This window comes from Periophthalmus magnuspinnatus, chromosome 4, assembly GCF_009829125.3.
Source record: "Periophthalmus magnuspinnatus isolate fPerMag1 chromosome 4, fPerMag1.2.pri, whole genome shotgun sequence".
Classification (NCBI taxonomy): Eukaryota; Metazoa; Chordata; class Actinopteri; order Gobiiformes; family Gobiidae; genus Periophthalmus; species Periophthalmus magnuspinnatus.
In genome coordinates this window covers 23,856,060-23,874,429 of record NC_047129.1, presented here as the reverse complement: position 1 = coordinate 23,874,429, position 18,370 = coordinate 23,856,060, and the positions used below count along the sequence as shown (strand labels likewise).

At 37.1% G+C, this 18,370-nt stretch overlaps 1 protein-coding gene across 1 annotated transcript in view; it reads right to left on the bottom strand.

Moving 5' to 3' along the window:
- The window catches only part of brinp3a.2 (bone morphogenetic protein/retinoic acid inducible neural-specific 3a, tandem duplicate 2), a 111,525-nt gene that overhangs the window by 11,200 nt on the left and 81,955 nt on the right, over positions 1-18,370 (bottom strand). The window contains exon 8 of the mRNA XM_033965661.2: positions 13,372-13,594. Coding sequence (XP_033821552.2) covers positions 13,372-13,594 — 223 coding nt within the window. The remainder of the gene's footprint in view (positions 1-13,371; positions 13,595-18,370) is intronic.

The following is an 18,370-nucleotide window of genomic DNA, read 5'->3' as shown; positions in this document are numbered from 1 at the left end:
ATTTGGCTCACGGGACGATTAACGTTAACAGGGTTGCCTCTCCACAGATCTGACCTGCTATATGACCTGGTGGTGTCACCTGCTCCTCTCTATGGAGATTTGTTCTTAATAACAAACTATTTGTTCTTTATGATTGAAATCTTTCATTTAAGGTGCCTTATGTTCATTGCCTTCAAAATGTGAAATATGGAAGTTGTTTATTTTAAATGGCAGTGGTTTACAGTGGTCCAAAGTTATGCCTCACTTACATGATGCATTCAGAGCATCCTAATTATTCTCTGTGATGAGTTTAAAAGCACTTTGTAAAACACTGTAATTAAATACACAGAGTACACAGCAGACTTATATAGACCTATAGAATTATATAGACCTCAAGCAAATTTTGCTCAAATACATGGCAAAAAAAAAAAAAACAAAAGCAAAAAAAAAAAATCAAAAATCCATATCCATTCTTTTCTCTTTTGATATATTTGTACCTTCCTCACCTTACATGGGGTCAACCATGACAATCGCAGGTATCAGAATCAAAGACAAGCCACATAAATCCTATGGACAACAATAACAGCCAGTGGAACTTTCTGTCAAATCCATTACTTTTTTAATAATGTTTTGTTCTGTACCTTGTGGAGCTAGTCTGGTGTTACGACTGGGCGATATGAAAGAACAAAAAAAAAAAAAGAAAAAACAGGAATAAATAAAATAGTTTCCCCTACAACCGAGAGAGGAGCGGTTCTTTGATCAGCTCATGACACAAACATTAGGCACAAGCTTTAGCCGTGGGGCACAGAGTCAGAGACAGAGGGATGCTAATATTGCTATGTAGGTTGCGGGTTTGATTCTTGCCATCCCAGCTATGATGTTTTTTACCTTTTATCTAACAAGGAGTTCTATCTCAGAGAGGGATTCACTGGCTGCGGTTCTTAGAAGAAAAAAATAAATAAAAAATCTCCTCTTTCTTTGATGACTCATAAACGTTATGCTAATCTCAAAATGGCTGCCGGATTGAAGTGTGAATGTGTGTGTAGCGGTTTGATAGGAAAAAAAAACAACAACACAAACACAAACCATAAATAAATAAACAAATAATAACAAATAAAATAAAACATTAAAAAAAAAAAAATATAGGATCTGTAATGAATATAAATAGGTTTTGAATAGAGATACCAACCCTCTCTGGGGTATGTTGTTAAGCATATTATATTTAACTACAGGAATGGGTGCATTATCAATATTGTGAATGTCACTTTGAGATATATATATATATATATATATATATATATATATATATATATATATATATATATATATATATATATATATATATATATATATATATATATATATATATGAAGGGGGGAGTGAACTACACTGACACTAAAAAACACCTATTGTTTACCGTTTCTGTTTGAGCTACACTAAGTGTGCACTGTGCTTGAGTCATAATCATTTAGGCCCCTAATGGGTGCTCTTACACCTATTACTTTTTTGTTGTCAGTTGAAAGGACTTTAAACCCTCAGATTAACATTGCAGGTTTGTGGACTGGCTGAACAAATAATCATAAGGTTCAATGTTTGTGGTTTTCTGTATTTTGCATGTCAAAAACAGTGAATCTCCCATAGAGATATATTGGTGTGTCCATATTCTCAAATGTGATGACGTCGTGATCCCAGATGGGGCAGCAAGAGACACTATTTCCTTTTGACTACAGTGTATTTTCATAAGAAATATCCAAAAGGTGAATTCACAAATGTTCTACGTGGTCGTTTCTATCAGTGACAGGACCCTAGACCCCACTATATATACCCTAGACCCCCACCACAGAAATCTGCATTATAACAATATGAATTTTAGGTCCCCCCATCTGTATTAAATATTATTGCTTTTTTTTTTTTTTTTTTACAACCGATGTCATCAATTTTCCCCAGGGGTGTGATACTAACTGGAAGCACTTCTCTATCTGAGGCTGGTTAGACTTTAATATGAACTTTTTTTTTCTTTTTTTTTTAAATCGCAATCTGACTAGAAAGAGCTGGTTTAGTTGGAACTGCAACAGGTGAGTTGATTTGAACTGTTAAGCGAGTCTCTAACACATCAAATTACAATCACAAGCCAGCTAGCATTAGCCAACAGTTTTTCAGTTAGTCACTTTCACCTTTTTTTGTTCAAATCCAAACCCCTCAATGAGACCATGAACGCTCATATTAATCACAGGCTGAAAATGAAAATTCTGCTTTGTATTTTTCCTTATACTGCCAATATGTGCATTGTGTCACCATGGTAACTGCTGAACTTTCCAACATAGAGACACATGTAGTACCTGCAGTGGGATGTTACTGCAAAATATCAATAGGCTCCTGCCCACCATCTGAAAATATAACATCAAACTAGAATGTGCACACAACCTATGTAAGTAAAGTTGTACTGTATGTATGTAAGATTTTGAGTTTAAATTACATAAGCTACATAAACTCAGATATCAGCAAACATGTTCAAATCAAATATAGCTTTCACTGAAAACAATTGTAATATTTATTTATTTTTCCCAATAACAAAACTTAAGAAAATTTGGATATGATGGCCAAAAAGAACAACGTAACAGTTCCTATACCACCGTAAAAAAACGTCAGTGTTAAGCAACCGTGTCTAGTTTTATTAACTCTCTTCACTCAGACTTTGAGAGATTAAAGACTTAAATGTATGAAAAAACTGCTGAAAGTGAACTTTTGATTTCTCTTCAGACTGAACCTGCGGCAGAGTGTTCTAATTAAGAAAAGAGGGTGCCATAAGCCTCGCAATAAACCTGTTAAAAGTAGCTTTGGATATGCTCCCATCAAACGCACTGTCATATTAGGCTTAATGAACACAACCAGGGACCGTGCAAACAAAGGATTTACACGGATTAGTTTAGTGATAATATTCTGAGGAAAATAAAGAAATGCCCTACGATACAAGATGCCAAATGATCATTAAATATTTACTCTCTTTTTTGGATTTTTGATATTTTCTTACTTTTGTAATCCTTGTGCTTTCCTTGTGTAAAATCTCCATTCTCACAGAGACAGGTATTACTCACATTTGAGTAACTTTTTAAAGCATTTGTAGTAGTTTTCTAACATTCCTACTTGAGTAATATTTATTTTGAAGTAACAGTACTCTTATTTAAGTAAAGCTTTTGACTCTGAGTAAGTCTGCAAGTGACAAAAGCTTTATGTTGACAATATTAAATGAGTTTCTTGCACCGCTCCTTCAAGAAATGGTTTTATTTTTTCTCATTTCTGTGTCTACCCTTTCGAAACTACTATACTTTCTCTATGATTTTAATTTTAATATTTTGTTTTTCTTATTACATTAACTTCAAATTAGAAACCAGATGTTACGTCCAGTTACTCTCAATAACTTTTACTTCGGTAGTAGTTTTCCCTAGTACTTTTTTACTTTTACTTATTTGTTGGACCACTACTTTATACCTCTGCTTTACTCTACCCACCTCATTCTCATTGCAACCATAAAAACGTTCCAACGACACACTACCTCTCAACAACAGCAGGCTGCACGAAGCTGCACAGAGAGAACTTTTGTAAACAAACTATAAAAAGCATGTGTTTGACCAAATTAATTATCCATAAACCATAATCCTGAACATGGCATAAGCACATGGTATCACCTAAAAGGACAGATTGGACTGGATTCTTGCAGCTTTTGGCCAAAGGAGGCGCTTATGTTTGGATTTACACACGGCTAAAATGAAGGTAATCTTACTGTAGTGCATAATAAAAGATATATGCTCAGAGTTATTTGATTTAAAGTTGAGTTGCCTGACCAGTTCAGATTGAAGATTACCACCTTGGTATGAAAGAGGCTTTAGAGTTCATTGAATGGACAAATATTGGTCCAAAGATCATGCACTCGACCGAAAAATAGTTAAACCAAATAATTGTAATAATAAGGTTTATGATGCCCAGTCTCACTTGTATCAGGGCTTTCTTGCAAAAAATATTTTATCTAAATGGCATTTCATGATAAAATAATGTTTTTGTATTGTGCTTTGGTGGGAAAAAGCTGCAACCACACACTCTCTCCTGGTTAAAATAATCAAAAACCTCATTAAAACTACCTGTAATTGTAATTCGTTTGAAGTCAGTTCTAGCTTTGATACACCTCTGGTTGAACAATCTTCCGTTTGGTCGTTGATTAAAGCTCCAAAACTTCACTGACCAACTCCTTGTTAAAATGTCTCAAGTTTGAACCCTACTCTCATCATTATCTCTTCCATAAAAGCCAAGCTGACTGCTGCTACGGCTGCTTCACTTGCATTGGTAATTTTCAGCGCCGAGAGAAAAAGAGAGTAGCCTGCAGGAAGTTAAATTCAATCACATATCGGTTCGATTGGGGTGCCACAGACAGATGGAGAGCCGGGCGCGGGGATATTTCATGTCTGCTCTCAAAGGCAGAGCAGACAGCGGCAGTCAATGGAGATTTCAATAGGAACAAAAGGCTTTGCGGCGAATGAAATGTGCTAATAATGCAGATAAACACCGAACAAAGACATGGGGGAGAGTTATTGTGAAGACAGACCAACTTTAATATAATGCATTTCACTATTGCTTTTGCTTGGGTTAGAGTTAGCCAGTATAGAGGTCCTTCACCCATGACTAAATTTCCTAAAGACACCATAATGGCAGGGGGGAATTAGTCGTAATGACTGGCACCGAGTCCACGTTTGGAGTTTCTTTGCTATATTACACAAAATTGACTCTTGTGAGCTTTAAGCCATGTTAGACCATTGTTACCTCATCATAAACATACCTGTGTTTGTACCAGAGTTGTGTTTTGTTTCATGTTTCAGTATTATTAGTCTGTCTTCAGCTCCAAAACGCCAAATGCTCTGTTCCTCCTTGTGATGTCATGATGCGATAACAGCTACCTTTTTATTTTTTAGATCAAGAGAGATGGGCAATTCCAGAGCTGAAATTATTCGAATGATTCTAGCAAAGGTGCGTGAAGTTTAAAAACGCAGTGAAGCACTCCCTGTATTACCACATGACATCACAAGGTGGAACAGAGTGCTTTCAGTTTGAGAAAAGAACTCTGCATAAATACCCAGGGTTTGTGTGTTAAACAGGTGTGAATGAAACAAAGCACAAACAATGCCAGGTATGTTTTTGATGAGGAAACAACATTATAACAGATCAGAAAATAGTGTAATATATTTCAATGTTATCATATACAAAGAAACATTACAACCTTTGACTGGTACAGGTGTCATTTTAAAGAGATTGATTGCCTAGACTGCACCCTAAATCTGCTGGTTTCACCCTCTTATCCATCCATCAAAAAAGCATCCCTGGATAGATTTGTGAAAAAAAATAAAAAAATAAATAAATAAATATATATATATATATATATATATATATATATATATATATATATATATATATATATATATATATACACACATTATTATTGTTGTAAAATAAATTGATATAAACCGAGAGTTGAAGAGAAGAGACATGACACTGGAGTTCTAATGCAGGAGAAGTTTATTAACCATCATGGGACCCAGCACCCGGGGACATGAACCCTCAAGACATTGTGATGGTGTTGTCCACTGCTTTCGTTGTAGGGAGTATTATACATCTGATGATGGAAACCAAGATAACAAGAACTGAGCTGAATCTTAGCACAGAAATGGAATTTCTGAAACAATTTTAAAGCCCTGTACCTATAATGTTATAGATTTAAATGATGAGATCTTAATAAAATAGTGAAAACATAATGTACTCTAACTACTGTTGTACATATGCAACAGGCTAATTCACTTGTGTAATAAACACTTGAGAAACATTGATTTAACTTTAGTTTGTGATTTGAATTTTTTGCAATCAACATTCCTAAGCAATCAGTTATGCAGGAGCTCTACACGCTGCTGGCAAAACAATAAGATAGTTTCAAAGTTTGGAGTAGGCAGAGTGTTTTGATCTCTGGAGAGGGAGACTAACTATGCCTATGAGGAAACATCATACTACGGCTGCGCCATGTGCCTGCTGGCCATTTGATTTTAGTTTTGAAATGGAAAATACTAAATTTGGTTTTGGTTTTGAAAACCAAAATTGGAAAACAAGAAACAAGTTGTTATTCAAGTCAATTCAAATAATGTCTTTGCTTTTTCTATTATTTTTATTTTTTTTCTATTTTTTTCCATTTTTTTTTTTTTCTTATTCTTATTTACTTAATAGTTATTAGTATGTAAAATTCTGAAATCTGTTTTGCCTAGGGTTGTCAAAAATATCAAAAATCAGATACTAGTCAATACTGAAACCAGTATTAAAACTAAATACTCATTTGGGCAGATATCAATACTAAAAAAAAACACATTTGCAGTAGAGACATGAACCTTTCATGAATATCGTATCACCAATGATTTTGAGCTGTATCAGAACAAGTATAAGACCACGTAGACTAGTATACCATGGACCACTATGAGACCTGTCTGAACGACTGAGGGATTACACGATATAACACCACAGGAAAATCACATCCTATTGTCTAAATAAGTTTTTTTTTTTTTCATCGTGTTATCAGAATCTGCATTGAGGATCAAAACTCTTTGGGTTAAAAGTGCTGTCTGCATCAAATTATTAACCATTTTATAGTCTGCAAACCAGGATTTGCAAACTGTTAGCATGCTAGTTATTGTTTGCATTACTGTGACAAAATAGCTGGCCATTGAAAATTGTGAAAAGTGCTTATAAACTCATTTTGGTGAATAATTAAAATGCTCAAAATGCACAAGGTACGTGAAGAGTAACTTTCTACCACTGAAACCCATTTAAAATGAACTAGTTCTGTTTATCGAGCACGTTTATCTATAGAAAACCACCAAATAACATTGAGTGGTCCGGTTGTCTTGCATTTAATATTCATAATTCATTATTTCCTTCTTTTTCTAAGAATTCTTGGACTCACACTCCACTCAGAAAGATTGCAGCGGTATGTACTTACAGATAATGTTATTGTTTCTTTAAATACAAAAGCACTTATTCCCATCAATAAAGACCACTTTAACTTTTTTCTGTGCAATGATTTAATCTCCGAAGGTTGAAATTTTTCTTCTTGTTTTGCTACTACTGTACAGAATAGCATTATTAGCTGAATAACTCTATGAATGTATCTCTTGCTAATTGCTTTTTTATATAGACCTGAATGCGTGTCTACAGTTTGTATAAGCTTATCATGCACATATTTAATCTACAGTTTTACAGCAATTTTCCCCAATGTTGTTCTAACAATCACTCTCTCGAGTTTGATAATGTCATAATTGCAGATCAAGGGCAAAGACTTTAAGAACTCTATGGGAGATTCACTATTTTTGGATAAAATATTCTAATTCACGAATGTTGTTGTTGAATCTTGTCATTATTTGTTTAGGATTTATTCTGACAGAAATGTTGAACTTTGTGCCAGTTTTTGTTTCACATGGATAGGCCCAGTAATTACAGATATATAACTCATAAACCACGTAAAAGTATATGCAATATGACAGATAGCCAGCAGCCACCATAGAATTTTAACCTGTCTTCCAGCAACTCAATTTTAAACTACGGGTATTTGAGAATCTATATAGTGTTGGACCCATCTCCAGATCTTGAGCTAGTCAACCTTAGCTGGAGGATTTTATCTATAGTGCATGTTTTGGGTTGATGGTTGATGGACCAGAGTACCCAGAAATGTAGAGAAACATATAAACTTCACACAGAACCAGGAACCTTCTCGCCGTGAGGTGATTGTGCTTGTCACTCAACCACCGTGTCATAGCTAACCTGCTAGCCGCTACATTCCAAATAGGAAGTGAGAATGGGCGCACTTCTGGTTCCATCGAATCTGGCTCCAATTCACTTTCCACTGCAAACCTGTTTGCTCTTAAAATGTTAGTAATAATCTACACTACATGATCCTGGGGTTTTTATTTGATTATTTTGTCAAATCAAGAGATGACATTAATAACAGACCAATGAGGCACCTTCTTTATGTGAGGTTGTTCCCGCTAGAGTTAGCAACAGGTTTGATTGACAATGTTGCTAAGCCAAGGTTGCTAAGGTGCAGCCAATAAGGGGCATCACCTTCAACAGGCTTGGTCCAGATTGGGTCTTTGGTTGCTATGATCCGCACAGTCAGAATAACAAATACAGAACTTGGCTACAAATTTGGCCCTATAACTGCAAGCCTCGATGAGCTTAATTTGGCTGGAGCCAAACGCCATGGGTAATGTCACACTCCCTTAGTCTACTTCTTTACATAGTTTATGATTGCAATCCAGACAAATAGATTAATTCCTGTGTCTTAAGTGAAAAAGTGGTTGTGGCTTTACATGACAACCAAATGATGTATAAGCGGTCACGATAGTTCTTAGCATAACAGCATACATTACATCTCCCTCGGTATTAAACTACAGGCCATGCACAGTGCTGTGCCACCATGTGAATAGTACCCACCGCTCGCATGGATGACTGCATGTTTATCTAGCGTTCCCGTGGAGATAGCCAGGCTCTGGCAGCTTTAGACACGTCCTGGACACATGGCCTGCTTTCCCCTTCCATGTGATTTATGTGTTTTTGGCTGGGGCGTTACCGTGGCGACCATGGAGATCCGGATTCACTTTGGCAGTGACAGTCTGGTCCCATTTGTTTGAGAGATGTCCGTGTCAGCAGGATGAACAAGGCCGGGAGAGAGCGGCCATTGTTTTCAAAAATTGGTATTCAGAATTTGGAATGCAGCAAGGAATAAAAAAGACGAGAGAATGCTGTTGGAGCGGGGATGGAATTTAAATTAGCCCAAAACAAAAGCATCTGAGTCATAATGAGGAGTTGAAAATGGACAAGAGTACAGCTAGCTACAAGGCTAGCTAGGTTTTAGAATACCATTCTTGGTTTCACTGTTGCTATTTTATTAAAATAAGTAATAGATTTGTGATTTAAGTTTTAATAGAATTCTGTTCAAAGTTCTTTTTTATATGCATCCAGAAAAATTGACAAAATTATATGTAGGTTTCCACATTTTAAACCCTCTGAGGGTTTTGGTAACCATCTTTCAAGTTCTATTGTATAAAGTGTCTTATTCTGTTATAGTCTGGAAGTCTGGAAAAAAAAATAAAATACAAGAATCACATTTTAGAACGTGTTCGTACAGATCTAAACTACTTTATGCAGAATAAAATACATTTTTTTGTTATTTGTGGTGGAAATTATGGTAATGGCAGCTGGTCGATAAGGAGCAAATTGGTAAAGATGGAGATAGTTCGGGAATATTAGTGTTTACATAATGCATAAATGCTGACTATAAATAACATAAATCACAAGAAAGTATAGCCAATATCAGTTAGTTCCTAACAGTGTCCTACAGTACTGCTTAGAGCAACCTGAAAACAACCCATCAGTTCCATTGTAAGTCTAATAGACTTACAATGGAACTTACAATAACTCATCAGATCCTCGCGTCTGTGCATCCAATGCAGTTCAGCAGCATGCATGAATTTATAGTTGGGGATTATTTTTATTGTAATTGGTCTTTGAGCATGCTCTTTAGTGTCTCATGTTGTAGAACTTAAAATAATGACCATGTATAGAACTATACATTATATTCTAGTGTTGGCACTCCCAATACTGAAATCTGGTGACATTTCCTCTACTGCCAGTAGAACCCTGGCTCCTGGCAGTAGGGGAAATTAGGCAACCATGGGGGAAACAGTAATGTTAGCTAATTAAGGAACATGCCCCAGCATGTTAATACAAGTAAGAAATGAACCAGTTGTTTTTCATGTTGTTAAGACAGTAAAGATCAGGTACAGGCCTTTAATATAACCTTCCCCATATTAGAAAGGAACATTAATACATTTTACTCTCTGAAATCCAATACGACAAAATAAAATTGTATCTATGTTGCATGTTAAATTCACTGTTACAAATGTTGTTTGGTGTAAAATCCTGTTATGTCTATTCCGTCTGGTTTATCGTCTTTTGTTTTCCTTTGGGACTGAGGCAGACTGTTCACAGTGCAATCCCTGGTGAGATGTATTCTGTCCACAGCGCACGGCGGAGGGATACGTCGAATTAGCATAGATAAACAAAAATATGGCGTATTAATCATAAGCATCTGCTGTGCCTCCTGTCCAACTCTTCACAGCCCTCCCCTCACACACATTGAGAGGAACACTCGATTGGAACAAGCAAGACATAACAATGCAAGAAATAAAAATATACAAACCAAATGTTCTGAATTTTCAATAAAAATATGGCTTTGCATGGAATGTTGTAGTGTGGCTGTATTAAAGAGGGAGTATTATCCACATTTTTGGAACTTTCTACCATGTTATAACATTGTTCCCTCATCAAAAACATGGCTGAAGAGGTTTTAGATGTCATCCATGCATGTTTGCATAACCTTGCGATCTGTCCCCGGCCCTATTCAAATCCTCCTTATGGTTAGCAGTATGATTCTGTCTACATCACCCATGCTCTCACAACAATTCATAAATATAACAGGATATAAAACATAACACTACAACTTCACAAAAGGAGGATGCATGCTGACAAACTTTTTTATTTATTTATTTATAAAGCATGTATAAAGCATGTTAATATGTGTTTTTCAGTAAATATAGCATTTTCAAAACAATAAAAGGTAATCGGCATGATATAAATATGTAATGTGATAGCAATTAATACCCTATAGATACCCATATCTAACTTCTCTATCTCTATGAAGACAAGCAAGTGATGCCACCAGGTCAAGAACAGGTCAGACCTATGGCGAAACAACCACACCCACAGTAGTAAACCCTGCTATTGAATGAAAACAAGATAGAGGTCTACATCATTACTAAACTGGCATTAAAACAGGACCAAACCAGGACTGGTGTGACCCAAACTCTATTGATCGACATAGCTGAGACACAAACAACAATCTTACATTGATTTTAAATTCCAGAACAAAAGTGTTTCCAAAAGTTGGACAATGAAGGAATACTTCACTATTTTCACAACATGAACTTTCATTAAATTCTGAAATCCTCCATGGAACTAAATGTTAGCTTTGTTGTTAGCCTTCTCTGAGCCTCTGCTAGCTGCAGTCTAGATTATCAGAACCTATCACATGGTGCACATTTCTGTCGTCACGTGTTGTGCAGAGCTAACTCCTATCGTGGAAGTCATGCAGAAGAATATTTGGCATCATGCGCCAATGAGCACAGGTCATGGAAACTAACAAGAAGCCATTGTTGATCAATTTTACATATCTTATTATACAGGGTGTCCATAAAGTCTCTTTACAATTTAATAATTTAATTACAAAGTCAACTGATAAGATATATTAATTAGATTCATTCTATTGTACTCAGGTTCTAAAAGATTGTGATCACATTGGGGTCTGCATGTGCATGAGTTCCTCAATCAAAATTTCCAGACCGTTGGATTGGAATTTCTTTCTATGGGGCTATGTTAAAGATATCATGTATGGAACAAAGACAATACTGAACTAAAGCAAAAGATAACGAGAAGATGCAATTGCAACCATTGATGAGGCTATCCTACAGTGACCATGGCAAGAAATTGAGTACTGTCTTGATGCTTGATGTGCTTCATGCAATGCAAATAACGGTGCCCATATGAAGGTGTATTAAATGAGATTAAAAACTTTGGAACCCACTGAGTACAATAGATAGAACAATCTTAGCAATTGCCTTTATATCTATCTATCTATATCAGCAAAACTGTATGCTCAATAGCAGGGTAATAACACCAGAGCAGACCCACCAAGGCTGGAAACCAAACTGTACTGAAAAGGTATATGAGGGAAGGAGGCATCACATAACAATGATGCACAGTGGCTGGTGGCTCTGAAAGAAGATCACAGCAACCTCCCTGAACAGAATCCTGTCACCGTGACAGTGGCAGACGTCCAGGAAAGAGTTTCAGGTATGAAAAACTAGGCCGCACCAGACCCTGATATGATCCACGCCTACTGGCTAAAGAAGCTCACTGCTCTCCATGAGCACCTGGTAGCTCAAAAGAACCAGCTGTTAATGGATGGGATTCAACCTGAATGGCTAAACGAAGGGCGTACTGTATGATCCTGATCCAGAAGGATCCCTCAAAGGGTACAGTCCATCCAACTATCGGCCAATAACCTGTCTCTCCACAACATGGAAGCTCATGTCAGGCGTCATTGTGGCTAAGACAATAATAATAATAATGGCTTACACTTGTAATGCGCTTTTTCAAAGCCTCTCAAAGCGCTACACTATAGTCATTATTCATTCATTTCCACACTTGGTGATGGTAAGCTACTACTGCAGCCACAGCTGCCCTGGGGCAGACTGACGGACAAGTGGGCACATGGATAAATAAGCACAGCGCAGAAGAGCATCGGCAAAATACCAGCTCCCAGTAGACCGAACAGTCGCCGGAGACTACAGAACCCGTAAGACCAACCTGTCCACTGCCTGAATTGACTACAAGTAAGCCTACGACTCAATGCCACACCCATGGATCACTGAATGTCTGGAGCTTTACAACATTAACCAGACTCCAAGAGCCTTCATTGCAAACTTGATGCAGTTATGGAAAACCAATGGCAAGCCACTTGCTCAAGTGGCCATCAAATGTGGCATATACCAAGGAGATGCACTGTCCTCAATGTTGTTCTCCATAGGTCTGAACCCCTGCAGCAAAATCATCAACAACACTGGCTATGGATACCGACTCAGGGGCCACCATCAGACCTCATCCATGTAGAGTAGGTGACTCACTCCCAGAAGGAACAATAGCAGACATTGAGGACAGTTACAAGTACCTTGGTATCCCACAAGCAAATGCAACCTTAAAGAGGAAACAAGGCCGAAATATCTCAGACGAGTAAGGCAAGTCCTAAGGAGTCAGCTCAATGGCAATAACAAGACCCAGACAATAAACAACTACACCCTGCCAGTAATCAGATACCCAGCAGGAATCATAAGCTGGCCTGAGGAGGAGATACAGACCACAGACATTAAGACCTGAAAACTCCTGACCATGCATGGCGGAGAAACTGGAGAAATACCAGGGGCAGGAGAAGATCTGGAATGTGAAGGCATCAGTGGTGTCCGTGGTCATTGGAGGACTCGGGCAGTGACCCCAAACTGGAGGAGTGGCTACAGTAGATCCCAGGGCAAACATTTTTTTTGTTTATTTTATTTTTTAGCCCTGAACATGAACCAATGGACCAATGAACCAGTCCTGTCTTTAGACAGTGAAAAGTTGTATTAACAGCTAGCTTGAAGTGAACACATTTGAGCATGTGTTTAGGTATTTGGATTTTCCATGTGCAGTGCTTCTCACCGTTGCTGGGGCAGGTGCACTTTGGGCTGCCGGTGGCACCTTTTGCTCAGGCTGAACAGTTTGTAGATGACCCGGTGGGCTCGTCTGGACAGCTGCCTCATGGAGCTCTGGAGCTGCTCGTATCGGCCCTGGAACTGAGCGTCTGACGACCACAGCTGCTGCAGCGACGACATGTTCAGGAAGTGGGTCTGAGGCAGGCGCTGGAAAAAGGACTTGAACTCATCTGAGGAGGAGAAACAAGGGACAATATGCAGTACATTAGTGTATTATCTGAAAAGTCCAAATAAAGCAGTGTACAGAAAGGAACACAAGAAAGATAGTGTAAATCTTAGAGATGATATATCTGTTCCAGTATTGGTATCAGCTAGTGTTGTCATGATCTAAAAATTTCATACTGAATTTCGAATGTAATAGACTTGATACTTGATACCAGTTCTGATACTACAGAGATAAGAAAAAATGGAAAAAAACACTCTTTCTTTAGACATTATAATGTGATTTATCATTAAACCATAGTAATTTCTTTTATATTACCATGTTGTCTTATATCTGCATAATCCCTCAGTCGTCCAGGTAGGTTCCATAGTGGTCCATGGGTGTATATTAATCAATTTGATCTTATACTTGTTCTGATATATGTCAAGATTTTTCCAAAGCTATTCAGGACAGGTTCATGTCTGTACTGTGACTCTTAGTATTGATACTTGCTTAAAGGAGTAACTAGTTTCGATATTACTTTTAGTATCTCTTACTGTCTGACTGTTGATGACAACCATCATCTGAACAGGAGAAACAAGGGACAATATGTAGCACATTAGTGCATTGACTTAAGTGTGCAAAATAAAGCACAGTGTGCAGAAAGGTAAACCAGAAAAACACAGTAAATCTGTACTGATACTTTTCTAACAATAAAAGTCAATTTTATTAGTTAGTAGTTGGGCTGTAGGCCTTTATACATTTAGCAGATTATTTGGCTGAACATTATTCTATATGATTGCTTCATATGTCTGAACTTAAAACTAAAATACTAAATTTGATAGACCTCCATTTTGACAGGCCTATTCTATTGCACGCAAATGTACAGATTACCTTATTTATTTGAGTGAAGTGTAGGACTTTTATGGAAGTCTTACTCAGTGTTGTAAGAATATACATGTTTTTATTGCTATTTATTTATAGTTAAGGCAGTGCCTGTAAAAGCACAATGAAGGATGCTTGGCCTCAATTTTGTAAATCTCTATTTTAATCACAATTCATGATAAAATGTTTTAGCAGGCTCTGCAAATCACGAGGCAAATATTGAAAAGGGAACATCAAGTTCAGAGAGGTAACTGGTCCAATTATTCACTAAAATAAAAATCTGTATGTATGTAAAATATATATAAATAAATAAATAAAACATGCCAATGCCAAATAAGAGTCAGGTTTGTGAACGTCTGCTCACAGTTAGGATGCAGGTTTTTCATTGCAATAAATGATAATTTAATTTAGTATATTTTATCCTAAAAAGTTACATTATCAGGTTGAATATAATTGTAACATAATTATTTAGTGCCCACAGGACTATAAGCAGGGACAAGGGAGCTTTTTTACTCTCACACATTTTTTTTTTTTACTCTGTATTTTAGTGACTTTCATGCTTGCTTTGAGGCTCTGTACCCGATTTTTCCCCACGTATTGTCCAATAATTAGTATATGCATGTTAGCATGCTAGTCTATAGCTTTACAGTGACTTCACTCTTGCCTCTGAAAGTTGTGAAAAGCACTTATAAACTCATCACTGTGAATAATTAGGGTGCTCAGAATACATAAGGTAAGTGAAGAACAACTTGGACCACTGCAAACCATTTAAAATTAATTAGTTCTGTTTTTCACCTTTTTTAAAATCAGGTACTGCTCCTTTAACCAAATGCTGCTCTTTGCTGTTACAACACTGCAATTTCCCCAAAGTAGGACAAATAAAAGTTTCTCATCTTGTATTAAATCACTATTGCTCCTTTGTCTATAGTTACAGCTATAATCCAATGTGAAATGAGCACATTTACAGTTATTTTTCAAGGTCACTAATAAAGTAGAAGCCATCCACCATCTTGTTCTGGGAGATATTATTCTACGAAGGACATTTTTACAACGCTAAATAGAGAGATATATTCTGGGCACGTGCTTGGCCTGGATTCGCACCGCACTATTAAAACATACACTGTGGAAGTAATTGCGCTCGTGGTAATTCCGACTAAATATAAAAATGTATTTTGGATGTCAGATGACTTATAATCACCTTGGCAACAGATGACCGAATAGCCTGCAATGATATCATAACATTATGCAAATAGCGGGCAGACTGCCACTAAAATGGTTTCATGTTTGATTAGTAGTAATTACAGGAATAGTATTAGATTTTTAGAAAGTAGAAGTCGTAATAGCAGTAGTTGGTTGTAGTAGTAATAGTTGTAGCAGCAGGAGTAGTAAAAATAATAGGAGGAATTGTATTTGTAGTAAAAGTAACAGTAGTTGCACAGGTAGGTTAAGGCTCAGCGATATGGGAAGAAAAAAAAACAAACAAAACATCACACATTTTTTCCCCGTTTTGATTGATCTTGTTTTTTTTTCCGATTTGATCTTCCATTTCAATGAAAACAGGAGGACTTTGGGTTTGGAGAGCAACAAGTTAGGGAAGTCAGAGAGAGGAAGTGGGGGCAAACGGCACTGTGCTCACAGAGGCAGAGAGAAGGAGACACTGGACTTTTAGTCTAAACAATGGCCAATCTTATCATCAAGATCAACTAAACTTTAGATTGCAATCTATCAATCTAGGTATAATAAAAGTACTACTTGTAGTAGGAGTAGTAGCAGTAGTAGTCAAAAGTCTCCAAAAGGAGTCAAAAGTGTCGAAAAGCAGATACTAATCAATACTAAAACTTGTATCGAAACTAGTTACTCATTCGAGGAGGCACTGATACTAAAAAAGTCACATTCATAGGACAGAAATGAACCTTTCCTGAATGATCTTGAGCTGTATCAGAACCAGTATAAGACACATAGACTAGTATATGCCCATGTACCACTATGGAACCTACCTGGTCGACTAGGGAAGGATTACACAGATATGTGTAACATAAGAGAAAGTATTACTATTTATAGTATAGACATAATAATTATTATTTCTTGTACCATCAATACTTTCTGAAGAACTAAGTACAAGTAGTAGTAGCAATAGCAGTTGCAGTAATGTAGTTGTAGGAGCTTCATTCCCAAAACAGTATTAAAGTTCCAATTTATATTCAAACAGGCCTGACAGAAGACCAGAGAGCACAGAGGGGTGTATTATGAAGCAAGTTGGACATAGCCAGGTTTTATTTCACTGAGCTGGCTTCTCAAAGCCTGAACCTCAGCTCAGAGATAATGAGTGTTATCAGGTGAAGGAGGCCTGTGCCGTGTCATTTGACCCATTTCACGCACAGAGTGAGCCATCTGCTTAACAGCTGATTATACAATATTAAAGTACAAAAACTACTAATAAGAAACATTATATATATATATATATATATATATATATATATATATATATATATATATATATATATAATTTTTTTTTTTTTTTTTTACTGACCAATATCTAGCAGATCATTGCTCTTACTACTTACTTACTTCTACTTACTTCTTCTGCACATTTTAACAGGTTTAGTGTCATAAATTGTAGCCTAAGATACATTGGGAAAAAGAGCACACTTTATACTCACTGCTTCATCCAATAGTTTGTAGTAGATCTAGATTGTGAGCATAAATGTGCAGCGTGTATAATATTCTACACATTGCTGCCAGTGCACAAACGAACCAGGAGAAAAGTAGGGTTTTCCCGAGGCTATGGGGGGATGAGTGGTGTGATCCGCACTGTACATGCGATGGAATATAAAACTTACAAATCTGGAGATGGACTTATTCTCTGAGGACCAAAGAAAGCAGCCTTGTAAAGGACCGAAGAGCTGTGTGTAAGAGCGCTTTTGAGCCTCGGTGAGTCAAACCTCCATATGCATGCTTGTTTTTCTAAGTGATTATGAAGAGAGTTTATCACAGTGTATACCCACTACCCACACACTCAAACTATAAGACTGATCAATAATCTCTGCAGAAAGACTTGTTCAAATAAAGACAGATCTGATCTAAGTCTTAACTTGGGCTCTTAACCTGTTCTGAATCAGGTTAGCTCTGCCGCTCTGTTACTATAGTAATCTAACTATGCTGAACAGTGAACACCCGTCATGATACAGCAAATAATGGGTTTGAGCTGGACTAACCCAGTGTAGTCACCTATCTCAGGGGTCCCCAACCTTTTTTGCACCATGGAGCGGAATAATGTAGGTTTTATTTTCACGGACCGGCCTTCTACACGTGGCAGATAAATATGGCAAAAATAAGTTAAGTGCATAAAAAATACTTGTTTCTTCTTTCCTTCTTGCTCACGTTTGTTTCTTTCAAAAAACTCTAAATCTTATCTTTTAATCCCAGGTGCTTTGTCTCTTTGTGCCAAAGCAGTTTTGAAGGTTTCATTGCCTCATTTGCTTTTTCCACATATTGCGCATTTAAGTAGAACTCCTGGTATTGTCTGATCTTTCTTTTTCTTGGAGGTCGTAGTCTCCTCTTCTGGCTCCTCAGCTGGCCTTTTCCCCTTTGTTAAATACCTCTCCAAAGACTTTTGTTTTGGCTCATTTTCACTCGCTTGTGACTCTACTTTTGGGCGACGTGTCTCATGTGTTATACGTGATACGTCATTGCGGAGACAAGAGCAGATAATATACTTGCCACTACATCAGATAGATTTCTGTGGCGATTTCCTGTCAGGATTTTCATTATATATCTACGGACAAGCTTATTAGCGCGTCATGAGGGACGAGCGAAAGTTACATCAGAGAAGACCACTGACCTATCTCATTTCATAGTATACCCCTCACACTGACAAAGGTCAGGCGAGGGTAGGGGGGAGGGGTCAGGTGAGGGGAGG